At 32.4% G+C, this 26116-nt stretch overlaps 1 protein-coding gene across 2 annotated transcripts; it reads right to left on the reverse strand.

Annotated features, from left to right (window-relative positions):
* Positions 1-86: 86 nt before the first annotated feature.
* LOC135686835 (uncharacterized) lies at positions 87-24509 on the reverse strand. Of its 2 annotated transcripts, XR_010516114.2 has the most exons (3): positions 22442-24509; positions 17962-18115; positions 87-557 (listed from the first exon to the last, which is right to left on the reverse strand). XR_010516114.2 is itself a non-coding variant. In XM_065203189.2 (2 exons), the coding sequence occupies exon 1, from the start codon at positions 24191-24193 to the stop codon at positions 22442-22444; it is 1752 nt and encodes a 583-aa protein (XP_065059261.1). In that variant the 5' UTR covers positions 24194-24509; the 3' UTR covers positions 16118-18115. The 2 variants fall into 2 exon arrangements, 1 of the variants encoding a protein (XP_065059261.1); XM_065203189.2 differs by lacking the exon at positions 87-557 and having other exon boundaries at positions 16118-18115.
* Positions 24510-26116: the final 1607 nt, after the last annotated feature.

Genomic DNA, 26116 nt, shown 5'->3' on the forward strand with positions numbered 1-26116 from the left:
TCCGAAATCTCTAAGCTAGGAAATATATTTACCCAGTTGTTGATCGACATATGCCAATAAAAACTGCGATATCTGTCGCATCTTATTCAAAAAAATCTGCTCAACTGAAACCAGAAAACTATTCATAACAAAAGTAGTGTTTAACTTCACGCGGTTACAGCAATGACTAGGACAACGAATCAGAAGATCCTTGCTCTACAACAGCTGTTAATCATGCCTCTTATCACATGCTGCTGACGATGTCATCAAAGATGTTGACTTCAGCTCCCTTGCAGACACTGATACTATAATTCTTCTCTCCTTTCACGTATTTGTTTCTCAGCTCAGTGACGACCAAGATGGGGCTCAACCCGGCATTCTCCCCCAGAGTGTACTGAATGATCGTCAGCGCATGTTTCTTTGCATGGTTTATTCACCTGACACTAGCCTCGATTTTGGCGGCGCCACTTCCAGCAATTAAAGCTTTTTTCTTAATGAGGCATCCGATGACGCCCAAGGCGTCATGGTTCTTCAAAGAGGCAACAGATGATGCCCTTGAAGTTTTTAAACATTTTTCCCTAAAAAGTGATTCATTTGAAGTGTTATTGTTATTAACAAGAATTTAACTTAGTTCTCGAATAAAATTCGTATTTTTAAAAATTTAACGAATTTTTAGATCGGTCAATTTCTGATAAAAATTCAAGCTATCAAAAACAAAGTAGGGCTATAGGCTTATAAAAATGATTATAATTATTGAAAAATTATTTTCCTAAAAGAGATTCATTTGATACTCTATTGGCAATACAAACAAGAATATTTTCCTCTCTGGAATAAAAGTCACATTTACAAAAGTTAGTGATTGTTCAAATAAATTGGTTATGCATAAAAAGTAAGGCCAAAAACTTGGAATAAATAAGCAAAATATTTTCAAAAATTTATTTCTAGAAAGAGATTCACGTGATGCTTTGTTATCAATAAAAGATACTTTAACTTCGTTCAGTTACAAAGTTCGTATTTTTCAAAATTAAAGTTTCTTTCAGATCGGCCAATTTTGGATAATAAATAAGGCTATCACCAAAGACAATAATCACAATTATTAAGAAAGTAAGGCTTAAAAAAATCGTTATTTTTCTTCCAAACGTGTTCCTTCTAGAAATAGCTTATTTTGCTTTTCTATGATCAGAAAGTAATATAAGTGAGTTTACTTCTGGTGTGAAAGTCAATTTCTCGAAAAAATATGGACTTTTTTAGGGGTCGGGTTTTTATAAAAAAGTAAAGCTATAAGCTTAGGAAAATCGACGATTTTTTTGGAAATTTTTTTCTTCTAGAAACAAGTTCTTTTGCTTCTATATGATCTAAAAGAGCAATAAATTAATTTAGATTCGATATGAACGTCAATTTTTCGAAAAAAAATATGGACTTTTTTGAGCTGTCGGGTTTTGATAAAAAAGTAAGGCTATAGGCTTAGGAAAATCGACGATTTTTTTGGAAATTTTTTTGTTCTAGAAACAGGTTCTTTTGCTTCTATATGATCTAAAAATACTATAAATGAATTTAGATTCGATATAAAAGTCAATTTTTCGAAAAAATATGGACTTTTTTGAGGGGTCGTGTTTTGATAAAAAAGTAAGGCTATAAGCTTAGGAAAATCGACGATTTTTTTGGAAATTTTGTTCTTCTAGAAACAGGTTCTTTTGCTTCTATATGATCTAAAAGTACTATAAATTAATTTAGATTCGATATGAACGTCAATTTTTCGAAAAAATATGGATTTTTTGAGGGGTCGGGTTTTGATAAAAAAGTAAGGCTATAAGCTTAGGAAAATCGACGATTTTTTTGGAAATTTTTTTCTTCTAGAAACAGGTTCTTGTGCTTCTATATGATCTAAAAATACTATAAATGAATTTAGATTCGATATAAAAGTCAATTTTTCGAAAAAATATGGACTTTTTTGAGGGGTCGGGTTTTGATAAAAAAGTAAGGCTATAAGCTTAGGAAAATCGAAAATTTTTTTGGAAATTTCTTTCTTCTAGAAACAGGTTCTTTTGCTTCTATATGATCTTAAAGTACTATAAATGAATTTAAGTTCGATATGAAAGTCAATTTTTCGAAAAAATATGGACTTTTTCAAGGGGTCAGGTTTTTATAAAAAATTAAGGCTATAGGCTTAGGAAAATCGACGATTTTTTTGGAAATTTTTTTGTTCTAGAAACAGGTTCTTGTGCTTCTATATGATCTAAAAATACTATAAATGAATTTAGATTCGATATAAAAGTCAATTTTTCGAAAAAATATAGACTTTTTTGAGGGGTCGGGTTTTGATAAAAAAGTAAGGCTATCAGCTTAGGAAAATCGACGATTTTTTTGGAAATTTTTTTCTTCTAGAAACAAGTTCTTTTGCTTCTATATGATCTAAAAGAGCAATAAATGAATTTAGATTCGATATGAATGTCAATTTTTCGAAAAAAATATGGACTTTTTTGAGGTGTCGGGTTTTGATAAAAAAGTAAGGCTATAGGCTTAGGAAAATCGACGATTTTTTTGGAAATTTTTTTGTTCTAGAAACAGGTTCTTTTGCTTCTATATGATCTAAAAATACTATAAATGAATTTAGATTCGATATGAATGTCAATTTTTCGAAAAAATATGGACCTTTTTGAGGGGTCGGGTTTTGATAAAAAAGTAAGGCTATAAGCTTAGGAAAATCGACGATTTTTTTGGAAATTTTTTTCTTCTAGAAACAGGTTCTTTTGCTTCTATATGATCTAAAAGTACCATAAATGAATTTAGATTCGATAGGAGAGTCAATTTTTCGAAAAAATATGGACTTTTTTGAGGGGTCGGGTTTTGACAAAAAAGTAAGGCTATAAGCTTAGGAAAATCGACGATTTTTTTGGAAATTCTTTTCTTCTAGAAACAGGTTCTTTTGCTTCTATATGATCTAAAAGTACCATAAATTAATTTAGATTCGATATGAAAGTCAATTTTTCGAAAAAATATGGACTTTTTTGAGGGGTCGGGTTTTGATAAAAAAGTAAGGCTATAAGCTTAGGAAAATCGACGATTTTTTTGGAAATTTTTTTGTTCTAGAAACAGGTTCTTGTGCTTCTATATGATCTAAAAATACTATCAATGAATTTAGATTCGATATGAAGTCAATTTTTCGAAAAAATATAGACTTTTTTGAGGGGTCGGGTTTTGATAAAAAAGTAAGGCTATCAGCTTAGAAAAATCGACGATTTTTTTGGAAATTTTTTTCTTCTAGAAACAAGTTCTTTTGCTTCTATATGATCTAAAAATACTATAAATGAATTTAGATTCGATATGAAAGTCAATTTTTTGAAAAAATATGGACTTTTTTGAGGGGTCGGGTTTTGATAAAAAAGTAAGGCTATAAGCTTAGGAAAATCGACGATTTTTTTGGAAATTTTTTTCTTCTAGAAACAGGTTCTTTTGCTTCTATATGATCTAAAAGTACCATAAATGAATTTAGATTCGATAGGAGAGTCAATTTTTCGAAAAAATATGGACTTTTTTGAGGGGTCGGGTTTTGACAAAAAAGTAAGGCTATAAGCTTAGGAAAATCGACGATTTTTTTGGAAATTTTTTTCTTCTAGAAACAGGTTCTTTTGCTTCTATATGATCTAAAAGTACCATAAATTAATTTAGATTCGATATGAAAGTCAATTTTTCGAAAAAATATGGACTTTTTTGAGGGGTCGGGTTTTGATAAAAAAGTAAGGCTATAAGCTTAGGAAAATCGACGATTTTTTTGGAAATTTTTTTGTTCTAGAAACAGGTTCTTGTGCTTCTATATGATCTAAAAATACTATCAATGAATTTAGATTCGATATGAAGTCAATTTTTCGAAAAAATATAGACTTTTTTGAGGGGTCGGGTTTTGATAAAAAAGTAAGGCTATCAGCTTAGGAAAATCGACGATTTTTTTGGAATTTTTTTCTTCTAGAAACAAGTTCTTTTGCTTCTATATGATCTAAAAATACTATAAATGAATTTAGATTCGATATGAAAGTCAATTTTTTGAAAAAATATGGACTTTTTTGAGGGGTCGGGTTTTGATAAAAAAGTAAGGCTATAAGCTTAGGAAAATCGACGATTTTTTTGGAAATTTTTTTCTTCTAGAAACAGGTTCTTTTGCTTCTATATGATCTAAAAGTACCATAAATGAATTTAGATTCGATAGGAGAGTCAATTTTTCGAAAAAATATGGACTTTTTTGAGGGGTCGGGTTTTGACAAAAAAGTAAGGCTATAAGCTTAGGAAAATCGACGATTTTTTTGGAAATTTTTTTCTTCTAGAAACAGGTTCTTTTGCTTCTATATGATCTAAAAGTACCATAAATTAATTTAGATTCGATATGAAAGTCAATTTTTCGAAAAAATATGGACTTTTTTGAGGGGTCGGGTTTTGATAAAAAAGTAAGGCTATAAGCTTAGGAAAATCGACGATTTTTTTGGAAATTTTTTTGTTCTAGAAACAGGTTCTTGTGCTTCTATATGATCTAAAAATACTATAAATGAATTTAGATTCGATATGAAAGTCAATTTTTCGAAAAAATATGGACCTTTTTGAGGGGTCGGGTTTTGACAAAAAAGTAAGGCTATAAGCTTAGGAAAATCGACGATTTTTTTGGAAAGTTTTTTGTTCTAGAAACAGGTTCTTGTGCTTCTATATGATCGAAAAATACTATAAATGAATTTAGATTCGATATGAAAGTCAATTTTTCGAAAAAATATGGACTTTTTTGAGGGGTCGGGTTTTGATAAAAAAAACGGCTATAGGCTTAGGAAAATCGACGATTTTTTTGGAAATTTTTTTCTTCTAGAAACAGGTTCTTTTGCTTCTATATGATCTAAAAGTACCATAAATTAATTTAGATTCGATATGAATGTCAATTTTTCGAAAAAATATGGACTTTTTTGAGGGGTCGGGTTTTGATAAAAAAGTAAGGCTATAGGCTTAGGAAAATCGACGATTTTTTTGGAAATTTTTTTGTTCTAGAAACAGGTTCTTTTGCTTCTATATGATCTAAAAATACTATAAATGAATTTAGATTCGATATGAAAGTCAATTTTTCGAAAAAATATGGACCTTTTTGAGGGGTCGGGTTTTGATAAAAAAGTAAGGCTATAAGCTTAGGAAAATCGACGATTTTTTTGGAAATTTTTTTGTTCTAGAAACAGGTTCTTGTGCTTCTATATGATCTAAAAATACTATAAATGAATTTAGATTCGATATGAAAGTCAATTTTTCGAAAAAATATGGACTTTTTTGAGGGGTCGGGTTTTGATAAAAAAAACGGCTATAGGCTTAGGAAAATCGACGATTTTTTTGGAAATTTTTTCTTCTAGAAACAGGTTCTTGTGCTTCTATATGATCTAAAAATACTATAAATGAATTTAGATTCGATATGAAAGTCAATTTTTTGAAAAAATATGGACTTTTTTGAGGGGTCGGGTTTTGATAAAAAAAACGGCTATAGGCTTAGGAAAATCGACGATTTTTTTGGAAATTTTTTTCTTCTAGAAACAGGTTCTTTTGCTTCTATATGATCTAAAAGTACCATAAATGAATTTAGATTCGATAGGAGAGTCAATTTTTCGAAAAAATATGGACTTTTTTGAGGGGTCGGGTTTTGACAAAAAAGTAAGGCTATAAGCTTAGGAAAATCGACGATTTTTTTGGAAATTTTTTTGTTCTAGAAACAGGTTCTTGTGCTTCTATATGATCTAAAAATACTATAAATGAATTTAGATTCGATATGAATGTCAATTTTTCGAAAAAATATGGACCTTTTTGAGGGGTCAGGTTTTGATAAAAAAGTAAGGCTATAAGCTTAGGAAAATCGACGATTTTTTTGGAAATTTTTTTCTTCTAGAAACAGGTTCTTTTGCTTCTATATGATCTAAAAGTACCATAAATGAATTTAGATTCGATAGGAGAGTCAATTTTTCGAAAAAATATGGACTTTTTTGAGGGGCCGGGTTTTGACAAAAAAGTAAGGCTATAAGCTTAGGAAAATCGACGATTTTTTTGGGAATTTTTTTTCTTCTAGAAACAGGTTCTTTTGCTTCTATATGATCTAAAAGTACCATAAATGAATTTAGATTCGATAGGAGAGTCAATTTTTCGAAAAAATATGGACTTTTTTGAGGGGTCGGGTTTTGATAAAAAAGTAAGGCTATAAGCTTAGGAAAATCGACGATTTTTTTGGAAATTTTTTTGTTCTAGAAACAGGTTCTTGTGCTTCTATATGATCTAAAAATACTATAAATGAATTTAGATTCGATATAAAAGTCAATTTTTCGAAAAAATATAGACTTTTTTGAGGGGTCGGGTTTTGATAAAAAAGTAAGGCTATCAGCTTAGGAAAATCGACGATTTTTTTGGAAATTTTTTTCTTCTAGAAACAAGTTCTTTTGCTTCTATATGATCTAAAAGAGCAATAAATGAATTTAGATTCGATATGAATGTCAATTTTTCGAAAAAAATATGGACTTTTTTGAGGTGTCGGGTTTTGATAAAAAAGTAAGGCTATAGGCTTAGGAAAATCGACGATTTTTTTGGAAATTTTTTTGTTCTAGAAACAGGTTCTTTTGCTTCTATATGATCTAAAAATACTATAAATGAATTTAGATTCGATATGAATGTCAATTTTTCGAAAAAATATGGACCTTTTTGAGGGGTCGGGTTTTGATAAAAAAGTAAGGCTATAAGCTTAGGAAAATCGACGATTTTTTTGGAAATTTTTTTCTTCTAGAAACAGGTTCTTTTGCTTCTATATGATCTAAAAGTACCATAAATGAATTTAGATTCGATAGGAGAGTCAATTTTTCGAAAAAATATGGACTTTTTTGAGGGGTCGGGTTTTGACAAAAAAGTAAGGCTATAAGCTTAGGAAAATCGACGATTTTTTTGGAAATTCTTTTCTTCTAGAAACAGGTTCTTTTGCTTCTATATGATCTAAAAGTACCATAAATTAATTTAGATTCGATATGAAAGTCAATTTTTCGAAAAAATATGGACTTTTTTGAGGGGTCGGGTTTTGATAAAAAAGTAAGGCTATAAGCTTAGGAAAATCGACGATTTTTTTGGAAATTTTTTTGTTCTAGAAACAGGTTCTTGTGCTTCTATATGATCTAAAAATACTATAAATGAATTTAGATTCGATATGAAAGTCAATTTTTCGAAAAAATATGGACCTTTTTGAGGGGTCGGGTTTTGACAAAAAAGTAAGGCTATAAGCTTAGGAAAATCGACGATTTTTTTGGAAATTTTTTTGTTCTAGAAACAGGTTCTTGTGCTTCTATATGATCGAAAAATACTATAAATGAATTTAGATTCGATATGAAAGTCAATTTTTCGAAAAAATATGGACTTTTTTGAGGGGTCGGGTTTTGATAAAAAAAACGGCTATAGGCTTAGGAAAATCGACGATTTTTTTGGAAATTTTTTTCTTCTAGAAACAGGTTCTTTTGCTTCTATATGATCTAAAAGTACCATAAATTAATTTAGATTCGATATGAATGTCAATTTTTCGAAAAAATATGGACTTTTTTGAGGGGTCGGGTTTTGATAAAAAAGTAAGGCTATAGGCTTAGGAAAATCGACGATTTTTTTGGAAATTTTTTTGCTCTAGAAACAGGTTCTTTTGCTTCTATATGATCTAAAAATACTATAAATGAATTTAGATTCGATATGAAAGTCAATTTTTCGAAAAAATATGGACCTTTTTGAGGGGTCGGGTTTTGATAAAAAAGTAAGGCTATAAGCTTAGGAAAATCGACGATTTTTTTGGAAATTTTTTTGTTCTAGAAACAGGTTCTTGTGCTTCTATATGATCTAAAAATACTATAAATGAATTTAGATTCGATATAAAAGTCAATTTTTCGAAAAAATATAGACTTTTTTGAGGGGTCGGGTTTTGATAAAAAAGTAAGGCTATCAGCTTAGGAAAATCGACGATTTTTTTGGAAATTCTTTTCTTCTAGAAACAGGTTCTTTTGCTTCTATATGATCTAAAAGTACCATAAATTAATTTAGATTCGATATGAAAGTCAATTTTTCGAAAAAATATGGACTTTTTTGAGGGGTCGGGTTTTGATAAAAAAGTAAGGCTATAAGCTTAGGAAAATCGACGATTTTTTTGGAAATTTTTTTGTTCTAGAAACAGGTTCTTGTGCTTCTATATGATCTAAAAATACTATAAATGAATTTAGATTCGATATGAAAGTCAATTTTTCGAAAAAATATGGACCTTTTTGAGGGGTCGGGTTTTGACAAAAAAGTAAGGCTATAAGCTTAGGAAAATCGACGATTTTTTTGGAAATTTTTTTGTTCTAGAAACAGGTTCTTGTGCTTCTATATGATCGAAAAATACTATAAATGAATTTAGATTCGATATGAAAGTCAATTTTTCGAAAAAATATGGACTTTTTTGAGGGGTCGGGTTTTGATAAAAAAAACGGCTATAGGCTTAGGAAAATCGACGATTTTTTTGGAAATTTTTTTCTTCTAGAAACAGGTTCTTTTGCTTCTATATGATCTAAAAGTACCATAAATTAATTTAGATTCGATATGAATGTCAATTTTTCGAAAAAATATGGACTTTTTTGAGGGGTCGGGTTTTGATAAAAAAGTAAGGCTATAGGCTTAGGAAAATCGACGATTTTTTTGGAAATTTTTTTGTTCTAGAAACAGGTTCTTTTGCTTCTATATGATCTAAAAATACTATAAATGAATTTAGATTCGATATGAAAGTCAATTTTTCGAAAAAATATGGACCTTTTTGAGGGGTCGGGTTTTGATAAAAAAGTAAGGCTATAAGCTTAGGAAAATCGACGATTTTTTTGGAAATTTTTTTGTTCTAGAAACAGGTTCTTGTGCTTCTATATGATCTAAAAATACTATAAATGAATTTAGATTCGATATAAAAGTCAATTTTTCGAAAAAATATAGACTTTTTTGAGGGGTCGGGTTTTGATAAAAAAGTAAGGCTATCAGCTTAGGAAAATCGACGATTTTTTTGGAAATTCTTTTCTTCTAGAAACAGGTTCTTTTGCTTCTATATGATCTAAAAGTACCATAAATTAATTTAGATTCGATATGAAAGTCAATTTTTCGAAAAAATATGGACTTTTTTGAGGGGTCGGGTTTTGATAAAAAAGTAAGGCTATAAGCTTAGGAAAATCGACGATTTTTTTGGAAATTTTTTTGTTCTAGAAACAGGTTCTTGTGCTTCTATATGATCTAAAAATACTATAAATGAATTTAGATTCGATATGAAAGTCAATTTTTCGAAAAAATATGGACCTTTTTGAGGGGTCGGGTTTTGACAAAAAAGTAAGGCTATAAGCTTAGGAAAATCGACGATTTTTTTGGAAATTTTTTTGTTCTAGAAACAGGTTCTTGTGCTTCTATATGATCGAAAAATACTATAAATGAATTTAGATTCGATATGAAAGTCAATTTTTCGAAAAAATATGGACTTTTTTGAGGGGTCGGGTTTTGATAAAAAAAACGGCTATAGGCTTAGGAAAATCGACGATTTTTTTGGAAATTTTTTTCTTCTAGAAACAGGTTCTTTTGCTTCTATATGATCTAAAAGTACCATAAATTAATTTAGATTCGATATGAATGTCAATTTTTCGAAAAAATATGGACTTTTTTGAGGGGTCGGGTTTTGATAAAAAAGTAAGGCTATAGGCTTAGGAAAATCGACGATTTTTTTGGAAATTTTTTTGTTCTAGAAACAGGTTCTTTTGCTTCTATATGATCTAAAAATACTATAAATGAATTTAGATTCGATATGAAAGTCAATTTTTCGAAAAAATATGGACCTTTTTGAGGGGTCGGGTTTTGATAAAAAAGTAAGGCTATAAGCTTAGGAAAATCGACGATTTTTTTGGAAATTTTTTTGTTCTAGAAACAGGTTCTTGTGCTTCTATATGATCTAAAAATACTATAAATGAATTTAGATTCGATAGGAGAGTCAATTTTTCGAAAAAATATGGACTTTTTTGAGGGGTCGGGTTTTGACAAAAAAGTAAGGCTATAAGCTTAGGAAAATCGACGATTTTTTTGGAAATTCTTTTCTTCTAGAAACAGGTTCTTTTGCTTCTATATGATCTAAAAGTACCATAAATTAATTTAGATTCGATATGAAAGTCAATTTTTCGAAAAAATATGGACTTTTTTGAGGGGTCGGGTTTTGATAAAAAAGTAAGGCTATAAGCTTAGGAAAATCGACGATTTTTTTGGAAATTTTTTTGTTCTAGAAACAGGTTCTTGTGCTTCTATATGATCTAAAAATACTATAAATGAATTTAGATTCGATATGAAGTCAATTTTTCGAAAAAATATAGACTTTTTTGAGGGGTCGGGTTTTGATAAAAAAGTAAGGCTATCAGCTTAGGAAAATCGACGATTTTTTTGGAAATTTTTTTCTTCTAGAAACAAGTTCTTTTGCTTCTATATGATCTAAAAGAGCAATAAATAAATTTAGATTCGATATGAATGTCAATTTTTCGAAAAAAATATGGACTTTTTTGAGGTGTGGGGTTTTGATAAAAAAGTAAGGCTATAGGCTTAGGAAAATCGACGATTTTTTTGGAAATTTTTTTGTTCTAGAAACAGGTTCTTTTGCTTCTATATGATCTAAAAATACTATAAATGAATTTAGATTCGATATGAAAGTCAATTTTTCGAAAAAATATGGACCTTTTTGAGGGGTCGGGTTTTGATAAAAAAGTAAGGCTATAAGCATAGGAAAATCGACGATTTTTTTGGAAATTTTTTTGTTCTAGAAACAGGTTCTTGTGCTTCTATATGATCTAAAAATACTATAAATGAATTTAGATTCGATATGAAAGTCAATTTTTCGAAAAAATATGGACTTTTTTGAGGGGTCGGGTTTTGATAAAAAAAACGGCTATAGGCTTAGGAAAATCGACGATTTTTTTGGAAATTTTTTTCTTCTAGAAACAGGTTCTTTTGCTTCTATATGATCTAAAAGTACTATAAATTAATTTAGATTCGATATGAAAGTCAATTTTTTGAAAAAATATGGACTTTTTTGAGGGGTCGGGTTTTGATAAAAAAGTAAGGCTATCAGCTTAGGAAAATCGACGATTTTTTTGGAAATTTTTTTGTTCTAGAAACAGGTTCTTGTGCTTCTATATGATCTAAAAATACTATAAATGAATTTAGATTCCATATGAAAGTCAATTTTTCGAAAAAATATAGACTTTTTTGAGGGGTCGGGTTTTGATAAAAAAGTAAGGCTATAAGCTTAGGAAAATCGACGATTTTTTTGGAAATTTTTTTGTTCTAGAAACAGGTTCTTGTGCTTCTATATGATCTAAAAATACTATAAATGAATTTAGATTCGATATGAAAGTCAATTTTTCGAAAAAATATAGACTTTTTTGAGGGGTCGGGTTTTGATAAAAAAGTAAGGCTATCAGCTTAGGAAAATCGACGATTTTTTTGGAAATTTTTTTCTTCTAGAAACAAGTTCTTTTGCTTCTATATGATCTAAAAGAGCAATAAATGAATTTAGATTCGATATGAATGTCAATTTTTCGAAAAAAATATGGACTTTTTTGAGGTGTCGAGTTTTGATAAAAAAGTAAGGCTATAGGCTTAGGAAAATCGACGATTTTTTTGGAAATTTTTTTGTTCTAGAAACAGGTTCTTTTGCTTCTATATGATCTAAAAATACTATAAATGAATTTAGATTCGATATGAATGTCAATTTTTCGAAAAAATATGGACCTTTTTGAGGGGTCGGGTTTTGATAAAAAAGTAAGGCTATAAGCTTAGGAAAATCGACGTTTTTTTTGGAAATTTTTTTCTTCTAGAAACAGGTTCTTTTGCTTCTATATGATCTAAAAGTACCATAAATGAATTTAGATTCGATAGGAGAGTCAATTTTTCGAAAAAATATGGACTTTTTTGAGGGGTCGGGTTTTGACAAAAAAGTAAGGCTATAAGCTTAGGAAAATCGACGATTTTTTTGGAAATTTTTTTGTTCTAGAAACAGGTTCTTGTGCTTCTATATGATCTAAAAATACTATAAATGAATTTAGATTCCATATGAAAGTCAATTTTTCGAAAAAATATAGACTTTTTTGAGGGGTCGGGTTTTGATAAAAAAGTAAGGCTATAAGCTTAGGAAAATCGACGATTTTTTTGGAAATTTTTTTGTTCTAGAAACAGGTTCTTGTGCTTCTATATGATCTAAAAATACTATAAATGAATTTAGATTCGATATGAAAGTCAATTTTTCGAAAAAATATGGACCTTTTTGAGGGGTCGGGTTTTGATAAAAAAGTAAGGCTATAAGCTTAGGAAAATCGGCGATTTTTTTGGAAATTTTTTTGTTCTAGAAACAGGTTCTTGTGCTTCTATATGATCTAAAAATACTATCAATGAATTTAGATTCGATATGAAAGTCAATTTTTCGAAAAAATATGGACTTTTTTGAGGGGTCGGGTTTTGATAAAAAAAACGGCTATAGGCTTAGGAAAATCGACGATTTTTTTGGAAATTTTTTTCTTCTAGAAACAGGTTCTTTTGCTTCTATATGATCTAAAAGTACTATAAATTAATTTAGATTCGATATGAACGTCAATTTTTCGAAAAAATATGGATTTTTTGAGGGGTCGGGTTTTGATAATAAAGTAAGGCTATAAGCTTAGGAAAATCGACGATCTTTTTGGAAATTTTTTTCCTCTAGAAACAGGTTCTTTTGCTTCTATATGATCTAAAAGAACCATAAATGAATTTAGATTCGATATGAATGTCAATTTTTCGAAAAAATATGGACTTTTTTGAGGGGTCGGGGTTTGATAAAAGAGTAAGGCTATAGGTTTAGATAAATCGACGTTTTTTTGGAAATTTTTTTCTTCTAGAAACAGGTTCTTTTGCTTCTATATGATCTAAAAGTACCATAAATGAATTTAGATTCGATAGGAGAGTCAATTTTTCGAAAAAATATGGACTTTTTTGAGGGGTCGGGTTTTGACAAAAAAGTAAGGCTATAGGCTTAGGAAAATCGACGATTTTTTTGGAAATTTTTTTGTTCTAGAAACAGGTTCTTGTGCTTCTATATGATCTAAAAATACTATAAATGAATTTAGATTCGATATGAATGTCAATTTTTCGAAAAAATATGGACCTTTTTGAGGGGTCGGGTTTTGATAAAAAAGTAAGGCTATAAGCTTAGGAAAATCGACGATTTTTTTGGAAATTTTTTTCTTCTAGAAACAGGTTCTTTTGCTTCTATATGATCTAAAAGTACCATAAATGAATTTAGATTCGATAGGAGAGTCAATTTTTCGAAAAAATATGGACTTTTTTGAGGGGTCGGGTTTTGACAAAAAAGTAAGGCTATAAGCTTAGGAAAATCGACGATTTTTTTGGAAATTTTTTTGTTCTGGAAACAGGTTCTTGTGCTTCTATATGATCTAAAAATACTATAAATGAATTTAGATTCCATATGAAAGTCAATTTTTCGAAAAAATATAGACTTTTTTGAGGGGTCGGGTTTTGATAAAAAAGTAAGGCTATAAGCTTAGGAAAATCGACGATTTTTTTGGAAATTTTTTTGTTCTAGAAACAGGTTCTTGTGCTTCTATATGATCTAAAAATACTATAAATGAATTTAGATTCGATATGAAAGTCAATTTTTCGAAAAAATATGGACCTTTTTGAGGGGTCGGGTTTTGATAAAAAAGTAAGGCTATAAGCTTAGGAAAATCGGCGATTTTTTTGGAAATTTTTTTGTTCTAGAAACAGGTTCTTGTGCTTCTATATGATCTAAAAATACTATCAATGAATTTAGACTCGATATGAAAGTCAATTTTTCGAAAAAATATGGACTTTTTTGAGGGGTCGGGTTTTGATAAAAAAAACGGCTATAGGCTTAGGATAATCGACGATTTTTTTGGAAATTTTTTTCTTCTAGAAACAGGTTCTTTTGCTTCTATATGATCTAAAATTACCATAAATGAATTTAGATTCGATAGGAGAGTCAATTTTTCGAAAAAATATGGACTTTTTTGAGGGGTCGGGTTTTGACAAAAAAGTAAGGCTATAAGCTTAGGAAAATCGACGATTTTTTTGGAAATTTTTTTCTTCTAGAAACAGGTTCTTTTGCTTCTATATGATCTAAAAGTACCATAAATGAATTTAGATTCGATAGGAGAGTCAATTTTTCGAAAAAATATGGACTTTTTTGAGGGGTCGGGTTTTGACAAAAAAGTAAGGCTATAAGCTTAGGAAAATCGACGATTTTTTTGGAAATTTTTTTGTTCTGGAAACAGGTTCTTGTGCTTCTATATGATCTAAAAATACTATAAATGAATTTAGATTCCATATGAAAGTCAATTTTTCGAAAAAATATAGACTTTTTTGAGGGGTCGGGTTTTGATAAAAAAGTAAGGCTATAAGCTTAGGAAAATCGACGATTTTTTTGGAAATTTTTTTGTTCTAGAAACAGGTTCTTGTGCTTCTATATGATCTAAAAATACTATAAATGAATTTAGATTCGATATGAAAGTCAATTTTTCGAAAAAATATGGACCTTTTTGAGGGGTCGGGTTTTGATAAAAAAGTAAGGCTATAAGCTTAGGAAAATCGGCGATTTTTTTGGAAATTTTTTTGTTCTAGAAACAGGTTCTTGTGCTTCTATATGATCTAAAAATACTATCAATGAATTTAGACTCGATATGAAAGTCAATTTTTCGAAAAAATATGGACTTTTTTGAGGGGTCGGGTTTTGATAAAAAAAACGGCTATAGGCTTAGGAAAATCGACGATTTTTTTGGAAATTTTTTTCTTCTAGAAACAGGTTCTTTTGCTTCTATATGATCTAAAAGTACTATAAATTAATTTAGATTCGATATGAACGTCAATTTTTCGAAAAAATATGGATTTTTTGAGGGGTCGGGTTTTGATAATAAAGTAAGGCTATAAGCTTAGGAAAATCGACGATCTTTTTGGAAATTTTTTTCCTCTAGAAACAGGTTCTTTTGCTTCTATATGATCTAAAAGAACCATAAATGAATTTAGATTCGATATGAATGTCAATTTTTCGAAAAAATATGGACTTTTTTGAGGGGTCGGGGTTTGATAAAAGAGTAAGGCTATAGGTTTAGATAAATCGACGTTTTTTTGGAAATTTTTTTCTTCTAGAAACAGGTTCTTTTGCTTCTATATGATCTAAAAGTACCATAAATGAATTTAGATTCGATAGGAGAGTCAATTTTTCGAAAAAATATGGACTTTTTTGAGGGGTCGGGTTTTGACAAAAAAGTAAGGCTATAAGCTTAGGAAAATCGACGATTTTTTTGGAAATTTTTTTGTTCTAGAAACAGGTTCTTTTGCTTCTATATGATCTAAAAGTACCATAAATGAATTTAGATTCGATAGGAGAGTCAATTTTTCGAAAAAATATGGACTTTTTTGAGGGGTCGGGTTTTGATAAAAAAGTAAGGCTATAAGCTTAGGAAAATCGACGATTTTTTTGGAAATTTTTTTCTTCTAGAAACAGGTTCTTTTGCTTCTTTATGATCTCAAGGTACTATAAGTGAATTCAGATGTGAAATGAAAAGTCAATTTTTCGAAGAAATAAATACTTTTTCGAGGGGTCGGGGTTTGATAAAAGAGCAAGGCTATAGGCTTAGATAAATCGACGTTTTTTTTGGAAATTTTTTTCTTCTAGAAACAGGTTCTTTTGCTTCTTTATGATCTCAAGGTACTATAAGTGAATTCAGATGTGAAATGAAAAGTCAATTTTTCGAAGAAATAAATACTTTTTGGAGGGGTCGGGGTTTGTTAAAAAAGTAAGGCTATAGGCTTAGATAAATCGACGATTTTTTGGAAATTTTTTTCTTCTAGAAACAGGTTCTTTTCTTTCTATATGACCTGAAAGCACTATAAGTGAATTTTAGATGCAGAATGAAAGTCAATTTTTCGAGGAAAGAAGGACTTTTTAGAGGGGTTGGGGTGTGATAAAAAGTAAGGCTATAGGCTTAGAAAATTCGACGATTTTTTTGGATTTAGATAGGGAATGAAATTGAATTAGATAGGGAATGAAAGTCAATATTTTGAAAAAAATAAGGACTTTTTAGAGGGGTTGGACTTTGATAAGAAGTAAGTCCATAGGATTAGAAATACCTTAGATTTTTTCTATTTTTTATTCTTCTAGAAATAGCTTCTTTAATTCTTTACGTTTTGAAAGTACTATAATTGAATCTAGGCGCGGAATGTAAGTCAATAAAAGGCTAGAGCGAAAATCACAACTTGAAAGCTGTTAAATCGACTACTGTTCCTAATCCCCTACCCGAAGGTCAACATCATTAATGTGTAATACCGTAAATTGAAAATTTGAGGGGCTGGGTCACATGTAAGGCCGCGGGACAATGTTGTTGTGTTGAAACTTGTGGATAGGGTGAATCCACTACAGCAACTGAAGTGACATTCGGTAGGACAGAGAATGGCAGTGCATCAAGAAGTTTTGAATGACTGTAGTTTCTAAAAAATTATTTTGTCATTGCCAAAATCTTAAAGATTGATTTTATAAGTACAGCGGAATCCCGATTCAACGAACCCCGGACATAACGAACTTCCCGGTATAACGAACTAAATGTCTGGTCTATAGGATTCTGCCTAACTCTCTACAAAATCTCCCGGTATAAAGAACCTCGGATAGAACGAACTCTCGATATTACGAACCAAGTTTTGGGTCCCTTCATCATAATTACCCTCGATATAACGAATAATGTTTCATCATTTTTTGTTGTTGTTATTTTTAACTATTTATTTTGGATGCTCTTTGATCACTTTCTTTCGGGGAAAATCATTATTGTCATCGGCAAAACCTGCTGATGATACATTGCAAGCCCTGGCTGATAGGCTCAGACGAGAGTTTGATCGCGTTAAAGATTAATGCGAATGAGTACATTGACACTACCGAATACCTTTGTTACATATGAGACATTGGCAGTGAGCTACGATAAAACTTTATTGAGAGACCCAGAGAGAGAAGCAAAAAACAAATAAGAATGTGAAGTAATCGAAGATGCCATTCGGCCGCCAACTAGAAGTGAAGAGATCCCAGCTTTGCCAATGCCTGGGTACCAAATTGTAATAGGAGCATAAAGATCTCCATTTTCCATTTTCGATGACTAACAATTAGTAATTTTTGAATTCAGCTTGGTTTTTTGGAGTAAAATGTGCACAAAAGTTGGAGATAGCCTAAACATGCCCACCGCAGGTTTTTAGGTGTGAACTGCGAAGACCTAAAAAATGTTTTCACCCGGTTTAGCGAACTCCCGATATAACGAACTATTTTCTGGCCCCCTTAGAGTTTGTTAAAGCGCGCAACATCATTTCATTGATCAGTCTACGAAAAAGATACCGTTCTTACTGCAGCGAGAACACAAGAAGTGAACGTCCTAACGGGCTGTTTGGCGGAAGGGACAGCACAGAGACATTATCTGTGGAATCCCAGGTTCACAAACAGCACACATTGCTAAAAGCTATGGTTTAAGAATGATTCAGATTTGGCAGCATTGCTGCTAGCATCAAGAGCCTGCACGCAGGCTAATATTTCATGGCCTGTCATTTTGTCAAACACTTCGCTTGGACGATTGATAACAAAATCACTCTTACACGCAGACTGTCCCGCACAAAATGTTTGTTTACGGTTAGGTGACCCAGCCCCTTTGAAGATAAATGCTGACAATGCATCTTGCAGGAGTAAGTCTGCTTATTCTTTATCTGGTAGCTATTTGAAAAATTTGACAGTAAAAAAACTGGGAATTCGAATATCATTCGAAACCCTTTATAAGGACATACTACAGACGATAAATGCTCTTGGATATTCATGTCTGAACAATAGTTGCTACCTTTGTCATAAGATACATTGAAATAGGAGTCATGACAACATCTTACCTTTAGGCCACTGGGATCGTCCAGGGAGGCTTATCTCTAAATCCGTGGTAAACCATCAAGGAAACATTCCAATCTCATATTTAGAGTACAAATAATAGGCCTGAGCCTGTACTGCGACCTTCCAAAGAACCAAACGCTGTATTCCTTGATCTCCCTAAAAGAAAATTGAATAACAAATGCTATGACCTACTTTCGAGTGGATGTCTTTCATCTCTTGAAAGCATTTGGCTTACACTTTTCTATATCGCGTGTAGGTATTGGAATCCTACTGGTTTTGGAAGAAATGTAAAACATGGCTCCGCACAGTAAAATGTTTTCCAGTTGAGGATGCATTCAAGTTATCCCAAATGAGTTATTTTACATGCCAATGAGTGTTTCTGACCACAAAATTAACGGGAAATATGTCCTTGGGGAAGCTGCGATTCATACACTTTCTGAAAGCAACTTTCCTAGGATGTCAGGGAGAAGGTTCTATGCAATCCAAATGACGACTTCGGAAGTCGATTTGAGTCTATTTAAAGCTCCGAAGGATTGCAGAGAATTTGACTTGTTATATGTACAAGCAGGAGCGATTTTTTGGAAAGGATCGAACCAACTGGAGTAAATAGTTGAAAATGATACCCTGTTCAGCAGCATAAACAAGGAATTAGGATCTGTTGAACTGGTTATCTATGTTTTAAATCAAGGAGCGAGAGAGGGGATCAAACGTCCACAGAGGCGTAAAATAGCTAAGACAACAGCACCATACACAAACCGTTCGTCTTGCTCTCTGTGACCGCAAGGGTCAATGCCCCCAACCCCCTCAATAGTAGAACGGTATTTAAAGTTTATTTGATACAATGACCTCCCCCTCTTAATTGTGGAACAGTAAATTTAGCTTACATAATACACTACAAGAGTGGATTATCTATTCTCGGAGTGATGGTTGCAAAAATCACTGTTTGTTAATTTACAAAACAACGGTTACTATTCAAAGTTTTATCCAACTGCACTTTTTAGGATACTTTGGAGAGACTGAGTATCGACAAAAGGGCGCTAAACAGTATGACATTTTTTGAACCCCACCCAGTGATAATCGAAATAGTCAAATCTTACTCCCTTGGAAGATAATCACGATTCTTCTTATTTCGAAATTGTTTCAGTTGTCCTAAAGCCAGTTTCACAGGATCAAGACAAACCATATTGCGATGCAGAAACAAACAAAACACGATGAATTAATTCTTCATCCTTCATTTAAACATCGAGGGATGGGAATCGAATCTGTAAATTTTAGACTTCGATTGAAATTAGGTTTTTTAATTTAGTAATGTAGTTTTCTAGTAATGTAGGTACTCATTTGCAATTAATAATTGTTCTTTAATAAATTGTAATCTTTTAATGGAGGGCCCCTTGAAAAACAGCTTGTGATTAAGAGTAACCTCCTAAAAGAGTTCAAATGAAATGAATTGTAACTTCAGCGAAGCGCGCGGCTCATATTTGAATTCCTCAGTGGATAGCTGTTTTGTGTAAAACGCAAGTGCCAGTGGTCTTAGTTATAATTCGTGACTGGTTGGTTTCTGCTGGATTCATTCTGGTGAATCACACTTGATCGAGATAGCACAACGCAACCGAAAGTATCTCAGAGCAGCTTAAATGATTTGTATTTTGCGGGTTGCAAACCCGGGATGACGTACATGTCGTTTTCTGCAAAAAACCTCAGTCGATGGATTATACTGATTATCAGAGAGACAGTGCCACAGTATATGCTCACATAGCTATGCGCACAATATTTCGACTGACCTCAAAGCAGACAAAATCAAGCAACTCTGACAGGGGCACAATGGCTAGGATGGGGCAAGGTGGCTACACAGTCTCTCTTGAATACGAAATTCTGGCAAGCGCACTGCTTTCGCCAATAAACCATCTAACTCCCACTGCGCTCCTGGACTTCGATAAGCAGGAAAGTCGTTTCTGATATAATTATGGAGGATTAAAATGTTTTTGTTTTTATTAAATTCTGGGCTGTACCAGCCAAGGTCAGATAACTTGAGATTTTGGGAAATCAAAATGTTTCTTAGTCTAAGCCCGTAGCCAGGCCTGTGGAGGAGGGGTGGCAAATTCACCATGTCCAGGAAATCAGGCGAAGTTTAAAGTGAAATTATTTGTAAGTGTAAGCAATGTGAAATTTATTTTGAGGCCTACATGAGTAATAAGGTACCCCAATGAAAAAATTTCCTTTTGCCAATAATGTTAGCTTGACTCAAATTTTCATGACAATCAAATAAAACAACAAAAACGCCATTGACAAGATTGGACACAAACGTTTTGGGGATGGCAAAGAGCCGGTATTCTCGTGCTCCAGGGGCCCATTGCCACCGTACTACAGGTCGGTCTTAGTCCAGTCACATTACACATCTAGCGTCAGAAAATGTCAACCACATGCAACAAACCCCATTGTTTTCAGTCAACTGATATCAACTAAACATTATTTATGTTTCAAAACCCCAGAGGCAGAGGATTAAAAAAAGGGCTGATGGTTAGCTATAAGAAATTCTAAGGAAATACTGTATTTTGGTACAATATCAACAAAAGTTCATGTCTGTCAAATGCCCTGGGGGCTACTCTGGTACATTTCGGAGGGGTATGCTCAGGGTACTTTTTGGGGATTTTAAAATTTAGGTTAAAAGTACTTTTTTGGAGCAAACCTTTTGGTACTTACTTGGGTTCATAAAATGCTGGAATATATTTTGGAGTCTCAAAGAGAGATTATAAAAAAATAAATTTGATTGTAACCACAATCGAGTTTATCCACCAAAGGCAACTTTGAATTAGGTGTAACAGAAAAATCTTATAAAAAATTCTCACATGGTGCAGCTGCCATTAAACCGATACTGGTGTCTACACACATGAAAGCTATCATGGAAAACACTTTTCTAGAACGTAGATCTATTTATTTCATCATATAATTTAGCTTTGCAATTAAAAGAAAAATACTTTGTTAGGTTTACTTCCATCCCAAAAATGTTCTTTGTGTTGAAACTTATACTCCAAACTATGTCCCTGTCCTAAATACACCAGAGTACCCCAGGGGTCAAATGATGACAGAAGTAAATACAACTCTTAGTTAAGGAATTAAGACATTTTTAGCAAAACTACCCGTTTACAAGGCAATGACAACGAAGCATGTTTAAAAACACTTTCAATGAATCAAATACATCTAATATAAGATACATATCAAATACACTCCTAAAAGCAGATTTTTAAATGACAACATAATCATCCCAATGCAAATATAAAAACAGGTAATGGCATGAATCTTTAGTCAAGAGTCTTTAGGGAGACAGTTGACATAAAGATGATAACATGCTAGAAATGATTCTTAACCAAGGTTATGGCCTATGGAGTTTTAGCAAAATATTATCCCAGAAACAAAATCTGAGCTTTAATTACTAACCAATTGTCAAATAATCATTTTAATAAAACATAATAGTTATCGGCTGGTGGATTATTGTTATAGTTCAAGAGAATTGAACACAGAAGTGGATACCATTACTGCTTTAAAATAAACGGTAAGCTAAATGCAAATGAACATGATTGCAGCTTTTGTGAACAAGAATTCATAAATTGGTCCATATTTAACTGCTTTACATATCGGCAGTCAGCTAATAAAGAACCAAAGTCCTGTAGACTTTCAATATCTTTTCCATTGGGTAATCATGGGAGGGATAAAAAATAATTTCTCACAGATGTATTTACAAAATATAACACTTTGATACTAAATACATTATCTTTGTTAACATCTATTTTATTACAAAAGGACTAAGGAAGACATTCCCACTCAAATGTCAAGCAAGGGCATTCAAATTTCACCTTGAATTATTGAATTGGTCTAGGTCACAAGAAAAATTTGAACATAAAGGCAACACAAAAACCAAAAATAAACACACTTATTAAAAACCTTAACCAATTTTTAGAAAAAAAACTGTAGGGTGTCTCTGTAAGGGGCCTGCCAGAATGAGACACTATAAAAGAATATTGTCATTTTGAATAACTACCAAAAGTAGTCCAAAGTCATCACTGTACAAAGCTTCAGGACCTCTAAATCTACCGATAAAACAATATACATATAAAACCACTTTTATGTGGCTTATTACATGTATATAATGCAATCTGTAATCAAATCTACTTTGAAAAACTTTCTTATCTTTTCCTTTCTCATTAACAAAGAACAGTTAACCTATTTCAGTCTTATTTAAACTACATATAACTGATCTAACACCCCAATGATTCCAAGAGCTAATTTCCATGCTGAAGCATCATAAATCTTTTGTCAGCCTAGACAGATTCTAAGTATTGCAAAACAAAATAACAAAAAAACAGATATTAAGAAATACCTTAGTTTACCATAAAAAATGTTTGCCATTAAAACTCTTGGAAACATTTTTTTAGTTTGAGGCTCCATCTCTGAGTACAAAACTAACAGGAACAACAAAAGTATTACCTAGACATAAGTTGTTTGCTTGTATCTGGCAGCCTCAAGATCCACTTTCTCATTTGAAGAGCTTTCATCTCCACTGTAGCCTGTATCACTGTCAGATTTTGTAAGCAAATCACGAGTTTTTGCAAGCATAGCCATTCGTACATCATCAATGTCTTTGCTTCTTAGAAAATCACATTTCTGTGCCTTGTCAAGAATCTTTGTCTCCAGATGATAAAGCCGGTTGTCAATGGCAATTAGCTCTTTCACATTTTCAAAGATTGCAGTAGCTTCGTCAAACTTCTTGAGAAACATATTATATTCACCTTGGAGAAGAAGCCCACAAATAGTTGTTCTCCTTGATAATTTGACAGGCTCAATATCATCAAAATAATGTAAATGTTCAGAAATCTTGTTTTCAAGGTCAGGCATTTTACAACCTGGTGAGCAAGCAGACTTTAACATTGCAAGATACAATTTTGCCATCAAGAGATGAACAGCACAAATATAGTCATCTGTTATCATATCAGTTTTATGATTAATACATATATCAAGAGCACTTTGAAAGTTTTCAGATGCCTCCTGCCACAAAAACTGTGACATTTCACTTAGCTTTAACCCAAAATTCATCATAACAATGCCGTGAAGTGTCAAACTGAATGCTAAATCTTCTGTAGATAGCATTTGATCAATTTCTTTTTGTACCATTCCAAGGCATTCTTGTGCTGTGCCAAAACTACCATCATGTATGTGAATTAATGCCAAAAATAGGTAAGCCCTATTCTTAATTGCTAAACTATTAACAGATTTGGTGGACAGTTGGACAGCTTTTTGTAGCAGTCTCTTGCCCTCTGCTGGATTTCCTTGATATGAAAGACAAACACTTTGTTCAAGCTGCAGAGCCAACTCTTCATCAATGTTAGAAGTCATCTTGGCTTGCCTTTGGAATTCTGAGCACTGCGCATCAAATTCTTCCAATTTTCCATTGTCCCGGCAGTACCTGACCTTTTTTACTAATTTTACAACTTCTTTGATTTCAAAAACATTCTGCTTATTTGATAACGTTGTTTTCCTTTTATTCTTTTGTTTAGATTCTTCTCTTGGTTTGTTTTCAAATTGAACATGGATTTCATCCAGTTTCTCTAAATTACAAAAATCACTCTTCACACCTTTACTTTTGAAAAGGAGATTCGACCTATATCTCCGGTTAACTTCAGCCGACCACAATGTAAAGTTCATTGTGAAGACACTTCTTGGCCCAAACATTCGGACCCAAAACCCTGCGACTTCTTTAGGCACACTTGTGTCGCTGACCGTGTGATCACTCAGTTTGGCACAAATTATACTTTTATTGTGGAGACTAGTCTCTATGTCAGTGGTCCCATTTGGAGATTCTATTTGTATTTGCTCCAGTTTGAGGAAATAATGCATTTCATATGGATTATGTAGAATTTCTTTCTCCAAACTTTCGTCAACATTGATGCCCGCTGTATCAATGTAATGGAGTTTCATCAACGTTTCGTCCTTGTCGAATATTCCAAGCAAAACACATTTGTCATTGCTTGGATCCGGGAAGCGATATCTGTTCTTGCCATTTAACACATTGCTCTCTGGCTTTGATAAAACACAAAGTTTGGGATGATGTAGTTTCTGCAACTTTGCATTTCCTTTCTGCCTGGCATGTTTTGAAATTTTAGGCCGCGGTGCTCGGAGAATATCCTCCTTCATTGATTCCTGAATAAAGCTACCAGACAAAAATCTTTGTGCAGCAGGCATTACAACTAGAACGATGATATAGAGTTACGCTCTTCACTTTATTACAATCGACCACTTTCGTGGACTTCCGAAACAAAACCATCACTAATAACAAACTCTTTCTCAGTGATAAGTGCTCTTGCCTGTCACAGAGCACACGCTGAAGTTGTTTAAATTTGACGGATTACAAATTAAATAAGATATCGGCAAATTAAAACCAAAATCTATGTTTACTCAAACAACGACCAACTCTCACCGTCCTCAGCATCCGAACTGTATCATTTCAAACCATTCACATCTCAGAGATGTGAGATTATTTTTCAGTCTGCGGGTCAATGTCGGGTAATTAGTATTATGTTTCTATTGTGGAGAAGCGAGAAAAGAAAAAAGTTCGCGGGTACCCGCGTCAGTCATAGCAGCACTCTGACTTGATGTACCTACTTTTCGGATATAAAATATTTTTTGCTGCTTGCTTCTAGAACCTCTACTGCTTACTATCGGATAAAAATATATTTTATTGCTTACTTCTAGAAATTTTTTCTCTGAAACAGAAGTTTACTTGATCTGATATTTAGCACGGTTCCTGATTTTGACAAGGTTTGACAAGGTCTACTTTTATCCTTTATGCTAAATTATTCTAAAGAGGCGATTTATTGCTATTTGCTGGTGTTTTGCTGTTGAGAATATTTTTAAGTGATAAAATTACCTGGTTTGGATATGCGAGTGATACATTGACAAGCAAATAAATTTCTACTGTCGAAAACCGCAAAACCATGGAGACAGACCCAGGGCTGATACCAGCAGTGATATATAGGGGGGGGGGGGGCGGACAACGTGATATTTCCGACGATATATATATTCAATGGTAGAATACTGCGCATGCTTACCTGATTGTCAGTTCCCATTTGCTAGGTATTGGTCTAGTGGCCTACTCTGCAACCCAATTTGCTATATTTTGAATGAAGATAGATTTTCACAAGGTGTAGTTGTCTTCTTACCCCCCCTACTGGTGCGAAAGCATTTTTCTTTAAAATTCAAAAGATTGCAACTTAAAGAAAAGAACATTATCAAAACAACATGATAGCAAGAAAAACATGCTGGAGAGTACAATAATGCCAAAAGTCAGATCTTTTCTTCTCTTTTTCATTGCTGCAAACTCGTCTATTACTTCGTCATGATCGATTTCGGTGTTTTTGGTGGGACTCTCTCTGCGGAGGATGTCCATCGATCATCTTCTTCTACGTTTATAACAATGAATGATTTATAGAAAGGCTGGAAATCTTGAAATTCTTCGATAGCGTCTGTGACATTGACTTTTCTCTAATACAGTATAATCCGGTTATAACGTACTTTAAGGGACCAGCGTATCAAGTACGTTCTATCCGAAATACGTTGTAACGAGGGTAAGTAAAAATTGATTAAAACCAAGCACACCTTTTTCCGGGACCAAGCACACCAGTACGTTATATCCGAAAGTACGTAATAACCGAGTACGTTATAATGGGATTCTCCTGTAACATTTCTTTGCGATTCTATATGAGATCTTGCCTCGTCATCAAGGATTCTTTTGTGGGGTAGATGTCTGGTGTCACGAGTGCTTCAGCATTTAGCAAAATTCAGATTATACATTTTAATTATCAATTTTTGCTATTTGCTTTATCCTTCCCACTGTAAAGGATTTCATGATCGACCGGAAAAATCCCGGAGTTTCTCGCAAAAGGGGCCCTAAATATTCTGTAAGGAAAAACTTTGAATTTTTCAGCCAATTCAACATAAAATAATCGATTAAAAGCAAAATTGCTAATAATAAAATATGGCAAGATAAGAAGACTATCATCAGCCAGAAGTTGGGATGTCATTTGTGGAGAGTCCGAAAATTTTCCGACAAGCATTCAGATTTTCCGACAACAACCTATAGGGGGCAACGCGCCCTCCCGTGCCCCA

The sequence above is a fragment of the Rhopilema esculentum genome, chromosome 6 (assembly GCF_057945365.1).
Source record: "Rhopilema esculentum isolate cy_ngs chromosome 6, ASM5794536v1, whole genome shotgun sequence".
Classification (NCBI taxonomy): domain Eukaryota; kingdom Metazoa; phylum Cnidaria; class Scyphozoa; order Rhizostomeae; family Rhizostomatidae; genus Rhopilema; species Rhopilema esculentum.

Excerpts from the sequence above, each read along its gene's own strand:
- LOC135686835 (XM_065203189.2), bottom strand. The coding sequence starts at position 24,193 with ATGCCTGCTGCACAAAGATTTTTGTCTGGTAGCTTTATTCAGGAATCA.